General features: G+C 36.0%; 1 protein-coding gene across 1 annotated transcript in view; it reads right to left on the minus strand.

The window, feature by feature from the left end:
- The window catches only part of CNBD1 (cyclic nucleotide binding domain containing 1), a 387,744-nt gene extending 371,563 nt beyond the window's left edge, over positions 1 to 16,181 (minus strand). The window contains 1 exon segment of the mRNA XM_027089778.1: positions 16,094 to 16,181. Coding sequence (XP_026945579.1) covers positions 16,094 to 16,181 — 88 coding nt within the window.
- Positions 16,182 to 16,438: the final 257 nt, after the last annotated feature.

Below are 16,438 nucleotides of genomic sequence, written 5' to 3' on the forward strand. Positions count from 1 at the left end.
GTTCTATGTTTTTAAATAAGTCTAAACTTGTGTAATAATAGAGAATTAAACATACCTATGTTAGTGGTTAATAGTGTGTTTATTCTTTTCCCTTCAAATAATAAGTTGTTTTTTTCTAAAATCTCAAAGTTAATTCTCCTTCAAGTAACATTCAATAAACATAAGGCACCTGAAAAATCTCAATTAAATAGACCATCAAGAGGCAAAGGAATAGTACCCAATCATGGACTTCTATGAATAAAAGCTGACACACCAACAGGGACAATTATGCAAGTGGGCTTATGTTGTCCCTGCCCCTTGTCTGAGTGGTTAAGATGTTAAAATAGACATATATTAACTGAAAAGTGAAAATAGAGGGGAATGTTATACAACAAATTATTGAAATAGCTTCCCTTTATATCTTGATGAATGCAGTCATCTACATTCATGTTTATTTCCTCAACTCAGATTCGCTTCTCCACTTACTAAAATTTATCTTTCACATTCATTAGAATTTGTTTTATTAAAAACTATAGGAAATCTTGTAGTTTTTAGTCCAATAACCTCTTTTCAGTCACCATTCTACTAACCTCTGTGTGACATTTGACACTGGTGAAGTTTCTACCTATGAGGCTTCTGTGACAGCATTCTCTCCTCGCTTGCTTTTTCCTTATTAGACTGCTCTACCAACTCCTATCGTCTTTTCTTGAGCATCAGTGTTGCCCACCAATCCATTCTCAGTATCCCTGTCTTCTCTTCTCAGTTTAGACCCACTTCTTGCATGACCTTATCAGCACCCACATCTCCAGCTATCACACATACACTTCAGATCCTCAAATCAAACTCTCCAGCCAGAACTCTAACTTTCACTCCACTAATATTCACATGAATGTCATCCAGGAAAATCAGACTCACGATAACAAAATCTTCACTTAAAATTCCTCTCATACTTCTTTCCCTCAAAATCCTGATCCTCCTCCTGAATTCTCCACCTGGGTTAAGAAAATCCTATCACTTTCACAATTCTATCACCAACCTTGGGATCCTATTCTATTCTTTCCCCTTCAGGACCAAGGTGTTATGAAAGCCATCAATTCTGCCTCTTTTGAAATGTATCCTAAGTATCTGTCAAACATGTCCTCTCTAATCCTAATGGCAGGGCCACTGAAGAGGGCCATACTGTGTGCACACTGTGAAGAAGTGCTATTCACATGCATGCAACACGTCAGAACCTTGTTTTAGACCCTCGTTGGGTCTCATCTGTACTACTGCCATTACCTCCTGTCTAGTCTCCCTGACTCGAACCTCTTCCTTTCCAACTCATCCTTCACACTACTATCACAGTACTTTCCAAAATTCCAATAGAGATTACATAACTTTATATGGAATACAATGCCTTTTATAATCATACCCAAGTGGAACCTCATTAAATACCACCACCATGTTCATCTCCCTTGCCCCTCCCCCATCTCTCAACAACACATTTTCTGTCTGCTCCATGAACATACCTTGTCCTTTTTTTTTTAAGATTTTTTTTGATGTGGACCATTTTTAAAGTCTTTATTGATTTTATTACAATATTGCTTCTGTATTATGTTTTGGTTTATTGGCCGGAAGGCAAGTGGGATCTTAGCTCCCTGACTAGGGATCGAACCCACATCCCCTGCCTTGGAAGGTGAAGTCTTAACCACTGGACTGCCAGGGAAGTCCCATACCTTGTCCTTCAATATGATATTATCTTTGGTTCTTTCTCAACTTATCCATTCATTTAGATCCACCTCAAAAGTTAACCCATCTGTGACATTTAAACTTCTCTTCCCTAGAAAAAAGTAGCTGTGCTAAACCTGAAAATAGTTTCCCTTAAGCAAGCATTATCTTTCTTTATGACTTTTTCATTTATACCTATTTTTTTTTCTATTTATCACTATCCCCTAAGGGTAGGATTCATTCCCTACTTATATATGAAACACTAGAACTTATAACTGTGCTTCAATTTAAATAAATATTATTTGTTAAATTATAATAAATAAATAATAAGAACATGGCTCTAATATGTCAGGCAAGGATGAGTTGTATGCAAGGAAAATAAATCAAGGAAAAGTAATGAAGGCAGGACTATATGAGGAATATAAAGTTGTGTTTAAAGAATATTCACCAAAAACTCATAAAAAATAAATGAACAACAAACAAACAAAATACCCTCTGCCCCTTGCAGGCAATACTTTAATCATTTTATCACCTTTCTATATGAGATTGAAGATCATATGAATGTCATTTTTGACATTATACACCATGGCAAAGCTCACTAAGTAACAAAGTGTAAAAAGAAGAAAAAACTTTGATCTTCATTAAAACTGAGGATTAAAAATATTTCCTTACTACAAACTCTAAAGAATATCAGCCAAATGATGTGATTTCAATAAATTTTAAAAGAGGCATTCATATGCATACTTCTCTTGTTTGAGGAAATAAGCAGAGTTCTCCAGGGAAAGGTAGGTTCCCTTAGCCCTGAGGGGTAAACCAATGAACTCTTACCTGGAATGGGAAGTTCTTGAGACTGGACACACTAAGAGGAACCCCAAGCCCATGATATATATGGAATGTAGGGCTTCAAAAGGATCCTACCTATACTCATAGTTTTTTAAGAGTCAGGTTGTTGCAGTGATAAAACAGAGGACAAATGTTAGGTGGCAATCAACGCAGAAGCAGCTGATCTCAGTCATTAAAGAGAAATAGAGAAATCACTACCAAGAAACCTTTGGAATATGAACTACTAATTAGAGACATATGATTTAGGGAAGAATACAGAAAAAAGTTGATGAGAAAGTATTCAAAGTTAACATATAAGAAAATTCTATCTGTCTGTTATCCCAGCTCATTCCCCACCACTATTTATTTTTCTAGCAAGTAAACTGCTTTCAAAAAATAACCACTGTTCAATAATCCTGGCACCTAGGCATAACATACTCTTAGGGAAAGCATGAAAAACAATTAACTTACCAAACAAAAATCAAATAATACACATCAGAAGATGTAGTATGGCAGGAAATGAGAAGAAAGGCCACACACACATACACATGATGAAAGAAAAACAAAGATCTATAAGGCATTAAATAGAAATAAATTACAAATGAACAGGTTATATTCAGGAAAGAAGAGAAAAATAATTATGACAAAACCCACATTAGACATAACAAAAATGACAATAGAGATGTAAGAAAATATAGTCACAGAACATTGAGGTAAACATAAATAAATAGAGAAAAGAACAGGAGAAAGTGATAAATGAAGATAGAAAGGTGACACTACATGTGAAAATTGTTCCTGAATAAGAAAATAGTAATAATGGCACAGGACAAAATATGCTCAAACATATTACACAAGAACACTTTTCTAATATAAAGACCTGAGTCTGAAGAACTAAATATAATATCATGACCCAGAAAGGGAAAGAGAAATCATAGTACATGATTTACAAGGAGACTAGATCTTTTAGATGTACTAGATTCGTAGCTAAATGTCACTTTTTCAAAGATAAACTATTATTTTAGCACCCAGGCAAAAGAGGAAGTCTCCTATAAGAGTGAAAACTCAATTTGGCCTTAGTCTTCTCCACAGAACAGTCCTGGCAAACAGTAAGATAATCTCAGGGGGAAAAAAAATGTGACTCATGAGTTTTATTCTCCAATAAATATAAAGGTAACAAATAAATATAAGACCTCAGAGAATATAAAGTACCATGAGCTCTCTGAAAAATACAATTTGATAACAATACAACTAAGGCTTAAGTAATATGGACCATACTAATAAACAGTAGGTAAATTCTGTAAACCTTAACACAAACAATAAATTCTTCATAGAGTCTAGTGACAATAGTGTAAATAATAATGAGTAACAAATTGGAAGTTTCAACAGAGAATTGGAAGTATAAAATATATTTGTATAGATTCCCTCACACAGCAAATAATTAATAGCTACAGTTTAAAGAATATTTTAAAATAATGTATGTTGAATAATAATATGTGAAGGTATGAATGAAATTAGCCAGACTTAGATTTTACTATTCAGATTAGACATTAATAATCAAATTAAGATGTGCAGAGACAAAGTTTTCTCATTTCATACTAGATTGTGAATGTCCATTGTCTAAAGTTGTTAAATCAAGAAAGGTTTAGGTATGGAGCCTTACTATTAAATATTTTTGCATTCCAAATTATATGGCCTTAAAATTTATAAATGAAAAATCTCAGCAGTTGTAAATTAACTGTACTTCAATTTTAAAAATTGTTAAAAAAAAAAAGAGCAAATTGGAAAAAAAAACCTCAGGAGACAAAATAACTTTCACAGTATCTTCCCTTCCTTTTTACCCAAAAATTAAGTAGAAAATGAATGACTGAGTATATAAATATTCTACATAATTAGTGAGATATATCAATCATATATCAAATCTATTCTTAAATCAAACAGTATATCAAAACTGAAATTATAAAATATCAAGAAAGTAAAAACAGTGACTGCTTTCATGAACCAATGGAATATAATTAGTCTTTCTCTGGGGAAATTACATTCCCCAAAATATTTATATTACAAGAAAGGAGAAAGAATGAAGCATTCAATGCAAGAAGTTAGGAAAAGAAAATTAAAATAAATAAGAGAAATAAAAGAGAGAAAATAGAAAAGTAGAAATTAATGAACTTATAAAACAAGAAAAACTGTAGAAGAGTAAACAAATTCAAGAGCTGGTTCTTTGAAGGGAAAAAAAACTACTGGCTTATCTAAACAAGGAAAAAATATCATAAGTACTCAATGTCAAAATACAACTGGGAAGTAATTAATGATAAATATCATTATATAGGTAATCAAAGTATTTTTCACAACTATGTGCCAAACTAATTAAAATTCTGATTAAAAATGAATGACTTTTCAAGAAAATGCATATTACCTAAATTGACCCTAGAAGGGAGGAAAAACCTAAATAAATAAATTGTCTTGAAAAAAGTGGAAAATAATCTCCCAGTAGTTTCTCTCTCTTTCTCTCACACACACACACACACCCCACACACAAACACACACACACACCCCACACACAAAAAAACACACACACACAAATGTACGTAACCAAGGTGTTATCACGGGTGAATTCCATCAAATCCTTATAGGAGAAATAATTCTAATGCTAGTTAAATGTTTCAGAACACAGAGAAGAAAAGCTTCCAAATTTTTTTGATGAAGCAAGTAAAACAATGATACCCAAATGTGACGACAGTGGGTAAAAGAAAACCAGAGACTGATCTCGTGCATAAATAAAAATAAATATTATAATTTTATAGTGCCCAGAAACATATTAACACAGTAATACCACACAAAAAGTAAGATTTATCCTAGTAATTCCAAGAAATTTCAACTACAAAGTATAACCATATAACTTACCACAAGTCAACATTTTAAAAATCATAATCTCCAGATACAGAAGTATTCAGTAAAATTCAATATTGTTTTTAAATAATTTAAGTAGAAAAAAAGTTTCTTAATTTGATGAATATATCAAAACAAAAGACAGCATCATGTTTAATGTTGAAACACTAGAAGCAATAGCATAAATTCAGGAAGAGCTTACAAATACCACTAGTGGTACACACGTCTGGAAGTACCAAGCAACACAATTTTTTTTTTTTTTTTTTTTTGGTGGTACGCAGGCTTCTCACTGTTATGGCCTCTCCCGTTGAGGGGCACAGGCTCCGGACGCGCAGGCCCAGCAGCCATGGCTCACGGGCCTAGCTGCTCCGCGGCATGTGGGATCTTCCCAGACCGGGGCATGAACCCGTGTCCCCTGCATCGGCAGGCGGACTCTCAACCACTGCGCCACCAGGGAAGCCCCAAGCAACACAATTTGATAAAAGAAATACACACGTTATAAAAATTAGAAAAAAAGAGACAAAAAAAGATCACTGATCACAGATCACCATAACAAATACAATAGTAATAATTAAAAGGTTTGAAATACTGTGAGAATTACTAAAATGTGACACAGAGATGGAAACTGATCAAATGCTGTTGGGAAAATGGTGCCAATAGACTTACTTGACACAAGCCTGCCACAAACTTTTATTTTGTAAAAAATGCAATACCTACAATGTGTAATAAAACAAGGTATGCCTGCCTGTTAAAAAAAAAACAGAAAGAAAAAGAGAGAAACAAAAATAATTGATAATATTGTAATTATATAAGTAGAAAACAGAATTGCATAGACTGAAAATCCATTAAGGTATTGACTGAAGTGGTTGATAATGGAAGTAACCAAATATTCAATAGCTTGCCCGTTTCCCTGAAGAAATGAGTTGCAAAAGCATTGAGGGTAGTAGAGGAAGGTAGGCATCAATGCCAGCTGTAGGTTTAGGGAGAATGGTAGGGTTTCCCAGTGGACAAGACCAGGACGTGGTGGGCATCCACATGTGGGGTGGGCCTGTGCAGAATATCAGAGGCCAAGAGGGGTAAGGAGAGCAAAGGTGGGAGGGGGACAGGATATGCCAGTGTTGAGTGTAGGACCCTTAGTGGGGATGGGGTGGCAGTAGTATGAAAGATTGGCTACACACAGTGGAACTGATCAAATGTATTTAGGTTAATAGGAGCAAGGTTTCTTACTTGAGAGAAGAGAGTTACAAACACAGAAAGCCAAAATGACTGTAGTGTTGCATTGGACTTGAATGAATTGGTGTAAACTCATGGCTTTCATAGATATAAATTGATATGCAAACAACATAAATGTACATTTTTATTCCTTAGATCTGTCCACTGAGAGGGCCTGGGGGCAGTGACACTCTAACATCAATGAGCACACATAGTACCCAGAGCTTAATTTTTAAATCTAATTCTGCATTAAAATAAACTAGGGCTCTTTGGGAAAAGAGCTGGTCGGCAGGATCAAGTAGGGAAAAGTACAAGATGAGCCTGAAAAATCTTACTGCTCCAGAAAGCAAGGAAATGCTTAAACAACCTTGAGGGTACTCCCAGTGGCCAGACTTAACAATTAAACAATTTGGGCATCAAAATATATAATGATAGTAATTAATTAAAACCCTTTGAATAAACTAGGAAATCATCATTTTACATTTATTGATTAAATATTTCATGAGAAAAGGGGTATTTATATATTTTCAAAATACCTTTTCACAAAATACTTATTAATTACAAAAGGGGGAAAAGCAAATTTACAGCAGAGAAGCTCTCTGGGTACCACCTTAGTCAACTGATTAAAGTGAAATTATGTGTCACCTGGTAAGATGGAAGGAGAACACAGAATCACTTCTATGACATTCCTGCCAAAGATTTCTAACTTGAAACTAATCATAAGGAAATATCAGACAAACCAAACTGAAGCATATTCTTCTAAATAATAGTTTGTAACTCCCAGCATCAAGGTCATGAAAGTCAAGGAAAACTTAAAAACTGTTCCAGACTAAAGGAGATTGAAGAGATAAGACGGTGAAATGCAACATGAGATTTTGAATTGGATCCTTTTACTTAAGAACATTATCAGAACAATTGGCTACATTTAAACGGGGTCTAAGGATTAGATTACAGTAATTTATATGTGTTAAATTCCTGATTTTGATGAATGTATTGTGATTATGTAATAAGAGAATGTCCTTGTTTTTAAGAAATGCATACCAAAATATTTAAGGATGATGGAGTGTCAAATGGCTCTGGAAAAATATATTTCCTTTTATTGAATTTACAACATTTCTTTAAAATTGTGGTTTCAAATTCTTTATTTTTTAAAATTCAATAGCTCTCTCATATGATGACTTTTGTAGTTAGAAAATATAATGAGAAAAATATCTTCCTAATAGTAAGGAAAAAATGTAAAATGCCCAGGAATAAATTTTCTTGAGTGTCATAAAAAGGACACTTGCATAACTTGGAAGTAGAAAGGTTGAATAAAGATACCAGTTCCTGAGTAGGAAGACTCAATATCACAAGGATGTCAATTCTTCATAAGTTAATTTTTGTTTGTTTGGGTTTTTTTTCTGCGGTACGCGGGCCTCTCACTGTTGTGGCCTCTCCCATTGCGGAGCACAGGCTGCGGACGCGCAGGCTCAGCGGCCATGGCTCACGGGCCCAGCCGCTCTGCGGCATGTGGGATCTTCCCGGACCGGGGCACGAACCCGTGTCTCCTGCATTGGCAGTCAGACTCTCAACCACTGCGCCACCAGGGAAGCCCTTCATAAGTTAATTTTAAATTTTACACATTTTCCAATTAAAATACCAAAATGTTTACTTGCTGAAGAAGCCCAAATAGTTATAAAGTTCACACAGAAAAATTAAAATGGGAGAATAGCCAGAAAAAGTCTTTTAAAAAAGAGTAATCAGTAAAGGTTAATCTTACCAGATATTGAAATATAATGCTTCAAAATTATAACAGTTTAACATGAATGCATATATAGACAAGAGATTAGTGGAAAAAGTAAATAATATATTCCAGAAATAGATCCAGAATGCATACAAAAATTTAGTATTTAATAAAAACTGGTATTTCAAATTAGCAGGAAAAAAAGAATTACTCAACAAATGGTGTTAGAACAGTTGGTTGGTCACTTGCAAAAATATTATGTTGTAGCCTTACATCACTATTCTAAAGTAAATGTATTCAAAATAAATTCCAGATGCACCAAATATTTAATAGGCTTAATACTGAAAAGTAAAATTACATAAATACTAAGAGAAAGCATGGAGGAATTATGTTTAAATCTTGGCATGGAAAAATGGCATTCTAAGCAAGAATCAATAACAGAGGACAAAAACTACACAAACATTCTAAAACCTTTGTAGGACACAAAAATCATAAAGACAAAACAAAAATGCAAACTGAGAAGAATATTTGTAAAGTATATGCCATGCCAAAAGGCTAATTTCTTTTATAAACAAAGAGTTGTGTTTTTTTTTTAAATAAAAGAAAAAATAGGGCTTCCCTGGTGGCGCAGTGGTTGAGAGTCCACCTGCCTATGCAGGGGAGACGGGTTTGTGCCCCGGTCCGGGAAGATCCCACATGCTGCAGAGTGGCTGGGCCCGTGAGCCATGGCCGCTGAGCCTGCGCGTCCGGAGCCTATGCTCCGCAACGCGAGAGGCCACAACAGTGAGAGGCTCGCTTACCGCAAAAAAAGAAAAAAAAGAAAAAAGAAATAGTGAATAGTCAAGGGACATAAACAGGCTGTTCACATAGATACAAATAGGCACAAATATATGAAAAGATTCTAAACCTCACTCTTTAAGAAAAGTGAACTTAAAGAGCAATTAAAACTGTTTGCAATTCATTTATTGGCAAAACGTGTGTCTTATAGTACGTGATATTAGCATAAATGTTGTAAAATAGAAGTTCGTATACACTGATGGTAGAACTAGAAATTAGTACAGACTCTGTGGAAGATAATTTGTCAGTAGTTATCAAATTAAAATGCACACATTCTTTGTCCTTGGAGTTCTGTTGAAACACTTGCTTACCAACTTAAAAAGATACATACAGAACGTTTATTTGATTTAAACAGCAAAACTTGCTAGAAACCAATTCCCACCATATTAGTTAGGATCCAGTAGCCAGGAAACAGAAACCATATCAGTATTTTTAATGGAAAAAAATTGATACAAAGAACTGTTAGGTGTTAGAAAACTGAAAAGAAAAAAAAGGGAACACCAAATATCATGCAGAAAGCATCTACCACCCCTATTTCAGCCGATGAAGCAAAAGAAAGAGGTTTAATTACCAAAACTTAGAAGCTTGGAGAAATGTCCCTACAAAGCTGAGACACATCCCTCTGAGGACAGGACGTAGTAGCTGGCACTGAATTTTTGAGGGGGTGCAATGGGGTTATTTCTGAGAATATTGGTAAAACTGCAAATGGAATAAACTGCTGCTGCTGGAACAAACAGCCATGGTTTGGGTGAAAAAGACACATTACTGGAGAGACACTCACAAGAAGCAAACCAGAAACGGCAATCAAAAGAATGAACACTTTCCTTAACTTTCCTCCTGCCTTTCAATCCCCCTCTAATACCTGCTATTGACAGAGCTTAATAGGAAGCCCCCCGGCTTCCTGGGAAAAACTGGTTTGCAGAGTCCCAGCCCCAACCTCATGAAGCAGAATATAAAAGGGTGGACTTGAAGATGAGACACAATAATTTAAACATCCATTAGTAGCATTTTGGTGTACTCAAGCAATGAAATATAATGTAACCACTAAAATAAATATATATACATATATAAACATGAATATGCATGGAAAATTTCAAGAAAAATATTTTTATGATAGTTACTTCTGAGGATAAGATCAGGAGTATGAGTTGGGAGGAAGACTCACTCAAATTTTAATATTTTCTTGTGCCTGAGGCATATGTTATTTATGTAATAATTTGTAAAAGAGAACTATTCACCAAAACTCCCATAAATTGTGAGACTTGTTCATTTTTCTGTCAATTTACTAAACACTTGTATGCTAGGCATTGGAGAAACAGATGTGAGGGATAACCACTTATTTCTAGATATTCATCTAATTAGAATCATAGCCCTAAGGCACAAGTATATGAGGTTTCTAAGTGAAGTTAAAGGTGTTAAGGATAGAAAGGGTGTAGAGAAATTGCTAAGGGAGTTCAGAGATATGGAAGAGATTACTTCCTACTGGAGGGCAGTGGTCTCCAACCTTTTTTGGCACCAGGGACCAGTTTCGTGGTAGACAAGTTTTCCACTGACCAGGGTGGCAGGGTTGCGGGGGTCAGATGGTTCAGGTGTTAATGCGAGCAATGGGGAGTGGCAGATGAATCTCCCCTCACTTGCTCACCACTGCTCACATCCTGCTGTGTGTCCCAGTTCCTAACAGGCCCAGGACCGGTACCAGTCCACAGCCCTGGGGTTGGAGATCCCTGCTGGAGAGGACAGGAGAGTCTTTGTGGAGATTAAAGTCATTGAGCAGAACTTTGAAGAATTGGAATGATAGGAACAAATAGAGCAAGATAGAAGGGAACCCCAGAGGAAACATGAGCTAAGGCAGGAGAGTATGGTGAAGAGTATAATGGTGTAACTCAAGGAGTAACCTTCCCCTCAGCATGAGAACTCTCCAGCTCTATTTACGAGAGGCCAGATAGGGGGTGTTAACCAGATTGCTAGGGAACGTTGCTTATGATAACAATGATGCCTGATTGATGAGTTGTACCTGGACTAGAACAAACTAGTGATGATCTGCAAGTACCTGAGCCACAGAAATGGGCTTCCCTGAGTACAGTGATTCTTGTAACTGAGAAGTTCTATGCCTATGGAATTTTTATAGGCCATGGTTATAAAAATTGGCTCCTGCAGGTATGAATTTTAAGCCAAGGCTATTTATCACCTGCCCTTTGTGACTCTCATTACCTTGAACCTGAACCACCACCTGGGAGGGGCAAAGAGGACTGTGGGCTACTGCCTAGGCAGCTGTGAGAACTGCTTCCACAAAAGGGAAACACCTGATTCTGCCCTCTGGAAGATTGATTCTATCCTATATCCTTCTGAGCACAGGGGCCAAATATGGTCATGTGAATGTTTACTTGGACCGAGAAAGCCCTCTTGTCTCCTTGAGCAGTGATGCAGATGGGTTTAAAGAACGTCAATCAAAACATTTTAGCTACAGTGGAGAGTTCAATCAATAGCCGTGTAAAGTCTAGGACATGAAAGACAGATTTTAGCCAAATTATGAAAAGTTTAAATGCCAGACTGAGGGAAATGGATTGTAATCTAAGTTTTGGAGGCAAGTAAGACCCTGATATCTTTTGAGCGGAGAATTAATATGATCAAATTCATATTTTAATCGTCATATCAGAAAGGAAATCTGGTCCACAATATATGTTGAAGGAAGGTGATAAAGGATCCAGATGGCTGAGGGATTGATAACAGAGGACTGATGCAGGAGGTACTTCTGAGAGACTGCTGAGAACAGAACAGCAGCCTGACACTGAGGGGTGACCTGGTGTGACCTCTAGTGGAGAGAACTGATTTGCAATGCAATGCAATTACTTCAAGGTTTCCTGCCTGAACACCCCAGTCATGATTAAGCTCAAGTTTAAGTTAACATAACAATTTCTAAAGGCCATTCAAGATCTTCTAACAGAAAGTACGAGCACACGGAGATGGTTATAATGGTGGTAAGAAAAAAAGTAGAAACAGTACTGTTTCAATAAAATATTCATCTTTTCTCCTTTGGGATTTAAAAAAAGATAAAAGTGACTTTTACACTGAAAAATAGAAAAAATAATTTTCAAATATTTCCTTTCCTAAATTATCTGATGGTATTTTCCATAGGGACTATTATTGATTACACAAACACAGAGACATACACAAACATTCAACCACTTTTTTATCTTTTATTCCTTCTTGGAATACCCATTCTCATCTCTTTCAACTGTTTTTCAGCCTTGCTTTCTTTATACATTACAAAGTCTGCTTCTTCACTGACAAGCCCCCCCCTTTTTCTTATTTTTACTCCTGAATGGTGTAAAACTTTAAAATGGAGCAATATTCACCTTTCCAGATAAATATATATCTTGAAACTCCTTTAATCTTTAGCTGCTAAAGAACTGAAAACTCTCAAATTACAGGAAATGCCTGTGAAGTTTTAGGAATGATGACACCATTATTTCAGGTTTTCTGTAAATGTATGCCCATAACATGAAAGAAAAGAGCAAAGGAAAACATTCACTTAGGAGTAGTATCTTGTTTCTAAATTCCTTCAAGTGTCTCTGGTCTTCTCTTGAATGCTTTTTTTTTCTTCTTCTTCTTCTACAGCCTCACATGTTGGAAGAAGCAAAATGTACCTACAAATACCTTGTGAACTTGAAAGCCTTTTTTTACTGGGAAAACAAACAAACAAAAAACCCTTTGGTTAAAGCACAGAAATTCTTTCTACCAGATAAACCAGTAGGCAAAATGTAAAGCACATTTTTGAAATTGTCCTTTCTTAGAAAGATAAGCCTAATAAGCATGAATAAAATAAAGGTATAGCTTATTAACCCAAAAAAGGTATCTAACTGGACCACACTCCTAATCGTAGTATGAAATGGTTTCCTCCAGCCAAATGCTAAAATGCGGCTCCCTGTCTCCTTAAAAAGAATTTTTAAGACATCTTTCTTCCTTTTGTCTCTTCAAGAAATCAACTTCTAATAATAATGGGTCAAGCATGTCCCTAGGCCAGATGCTATTTCATGTAGGTGGTAAAACTACTGCAGGTTTTGCTAACTGTAAGGTTTTTAAAACAATTCTCATCCAGAGTAAAAAGTGTCATGAGTCTTTTGCTTTTGAGGACAACCACCTCTTTCCTAGCATAAGCATGCTATGAAGAATCCAGAGACACAAGTCAAAGAGACTATAGAAGGAGAAGACTTGGAAGTTTCAAAAAAAATATTTGTAAGTGATTCAAGAAGCTTAACTGCTTAGAGTGTTTTTGAGTCTGAACTTCAGAGTTAAGCAGACAGCACGGGGAGGGGGGGTGGGTGTTGAAGATGAGGATATATTCTCTTCCTTAAATCTAAAGTGTCAAAGTAGTGAAAATGGCAAAATTCAACAAATGCACAACCATCATTTAACTAGTAAACTGTGCAGGGATTTCAGGGTGGTGGACAAGGAGGAAACCAGCATGCTGCTGACACTCTGGTTTGTTGTTTTCATAAGTAAAGAAAATTCATTACATGGATGATACTATGAAGAGTCTCTATCACTTGACAACTATGTGAACTTTAGCATGAAACTTAAGCCTCACTATGCCTAACTGTAAAATAGACCATGTGTTAGTTTTCTATTGCCACTGTAAAAATTACCACCAACCTACTGGCTTAAAGACAACACAACATTATTATCTTACAGTTCTGGAAGTCAGAAGTCTGAAATAGGTCTCACTGACCTAAAATCAAGCTGTCAGCAGGACTGTATTCCTTCTGGAAGTTCTTGGGGAGAATCCATTTCTTTGCCTTTTCCAGCTTCTAGGGGCCGCCTGAATTCCTTGGCTCATGGCCCCCTTCCATCTTCAAAGCGAGTAATGGCCAGTCAAGCCTTTCTCATCCTGCATCTGACTCATAAATGTTTCCTCCTTCCACCCAGAAGGACTCTTGTTATTACAGTGGGACCAGCAGATAATCCAGAAGACTCTCCCATCTCAAGGTCAGCTGTTTAGCAGCCCCAATTCCATCTTCCATTCCTCTTCATTCCACTTGCCAAGAAGCATAGCATCTTCACAGGTTCAGGGGATTAGGACATGCACATCATTGAGGGCCATTGTTCTGCCTACAACAGAGCTCATAGGTTCATTGCGGGAAATAAATGAAATAACAAAACATGCAAAATGCTCACACACTGCTTATAGAAAGCCCTCAATAAACATTATTCACATATAAAATTTATAGAGAAGATAGGCATGACTCAGTAAATGTAACCTGGCTAAGTGCATTCAAAGTAAACCAGAATGTATATAATGCCTAGATTTTCCTTAAGGTCCTTAACTGAGCCTTCCTATTTAAGTCCATTACATTTTGAATCACTCCCTTTTATATCTCCTTTATAATTCAGGTTCAGTCGTATTATGGATTGAAAGCATTCTCACATATGCTTTCCTGAGGTCATTGTTTCAGCAGTGATGATAGAGTTCGCTAAGGGAAATTGCCGACTTGCTAGAGTTAGCAAAAAGACACAGTTACTGAGCAAGCAGGACACGTCTCCAAAGAGAAGTCACACATAGAACATCAAGCAGGAACCTCTAAAGGGAAAATTGGGAGCTCCACTGCTTTCCATTATGCTCTATTCAGTTCTGAGACTTAAATGCTGCTGATTTTTCATCTTTTAATCACTTCACACAAGTTAAGTGTCCTTGGGAGACACTACAGAGGGTAGCACATATCTCATCCCATTGATTCTAAATTAATTTGATCTTTTAACTCCCAGATACTGCACTTCCTAGGCTGCTAAAAAAGAAATCGTCTTACGGTGACTTTTTTTCTGCACAGTAGAAACTGTGGTTTTTGGCAAAATTACATTTAATATTTATTTCAACTTGTATTGAAATATAACTTTGGCTATATACAAGAAATTTTTCATAACAATAATAAAAACATATAAAATAACATGTGTAGGAATAAATTTGATTTAACATAAGGACTTTATCTAATGCTGTTCAAGACATAAGTATAGCATTACCCATTTCAAAGGGTATCAACTCCTGCCTGTGGCAACTTTTTCCCTGGAGACTATGATCATTAATTTAAAAGTATGTATACATAAAAGAGTCAACTCTCACAGGAAGATAAAAGAATAGATGGGTTAGCTTTTTCAGATCAATACCAGAAATCTACCCAATAAATATTAAAATAATAAGGTAAATGCTTTATTGAAGTTGAAAGAGTCACAATTATTACCACTGGTATCTGAAAGATTTTTAAAATCTCAACTATCACTAGGACTATTACATATTATTAGTGACCAAATAATAGATCTATGAATTTGATGTGTATGAAGAAAAGTCTTGAGAAAAATATTCTGGGTTAAGCTGACTATATAAAATAAGAAAATACTTTAAATTGTATAAACTTGAAAATATTTATAATTCTTATGATATCATAAATCAAAAACTACAAAATTAAAAGAGAATAAATTTCAAAACAAGGATAATGGGAATTATCTCTTATTTTTCTTTAAAAATTTAAATAAGAATTCTCCTAGTAAAAAGTATGTTTAAATAGCTTATGAAAGGCAGTAAAACTAACTCTGGGTAGGCACAAGAAGACCTGTCAGAAACAAGGAGCCTGATCATCGGTAAGCCAAGTGACTTCTCTGAGACTTTGTTTTCTCTCCTCTTTAAAAGTATTTGTTATTTGAACTTCTGAGAGTTCATAAAAACCCTCATTTTACTGGGTAAAAATACTGGAGACCTACAGAATAGAAATGGCTTCAGGAGAACAAAGCAGGAATTGCACATCTATGTTCTTTCCATTCCACTATGCTGTCAATAAGACTCCCAGTGTGTCTAACAACCCTCAAATGCCCCACTTCTCTTCTCTGGGGTAAGTACACTGAAAACAATGGCAGACCCTCCAGATTTTCCCCACTCACTTGGAATACTGAGAAGTGGAGGAGGAGACACATTGCTTACAGCTATCATTTGAGATAAAATGGCTGCTGGGAGAGAAGACATAGGCATCTTGATGGCTCAAAGGCAGCTAACCAGAGGCTATTTGAGAGGCAAATGACCACTCTTTTCCTTGAGGCATCACAAAGCAGAACCCTCAAGGTACTCTCTGATAGGTTGTGTATTACGGAATCTTCATATTCACAGTTCTTCTACGTGTGTACAGCATTCTGAGAGGGAAACCTAGACCAGGAAGAAAGATATTCTAGTCTAGTGGAACTTATGAAGGAGGCCTTGTGAGCTATAGTGAATAGTACGACTGAAGAGAG

The sequence above is a fragment of the Aethalodelphis obliquidens genome, unplaced genomic scaffold (genome assembly GCF_003676395.1).
Source record: "Aethalodelphis obliquidens isolate GAN/ISIS:26980383/991018 unplaced genomic scaffold, ASM367639v1 scaffold68, whole genome shotgun sequence".
Lineage (NCBI taxonomy): Eukaryota > Metazoa > Chordata > Mammalia > Artiodactyla > Delphinidae > Aethalodelphis > Aethalodelphis obliquidens.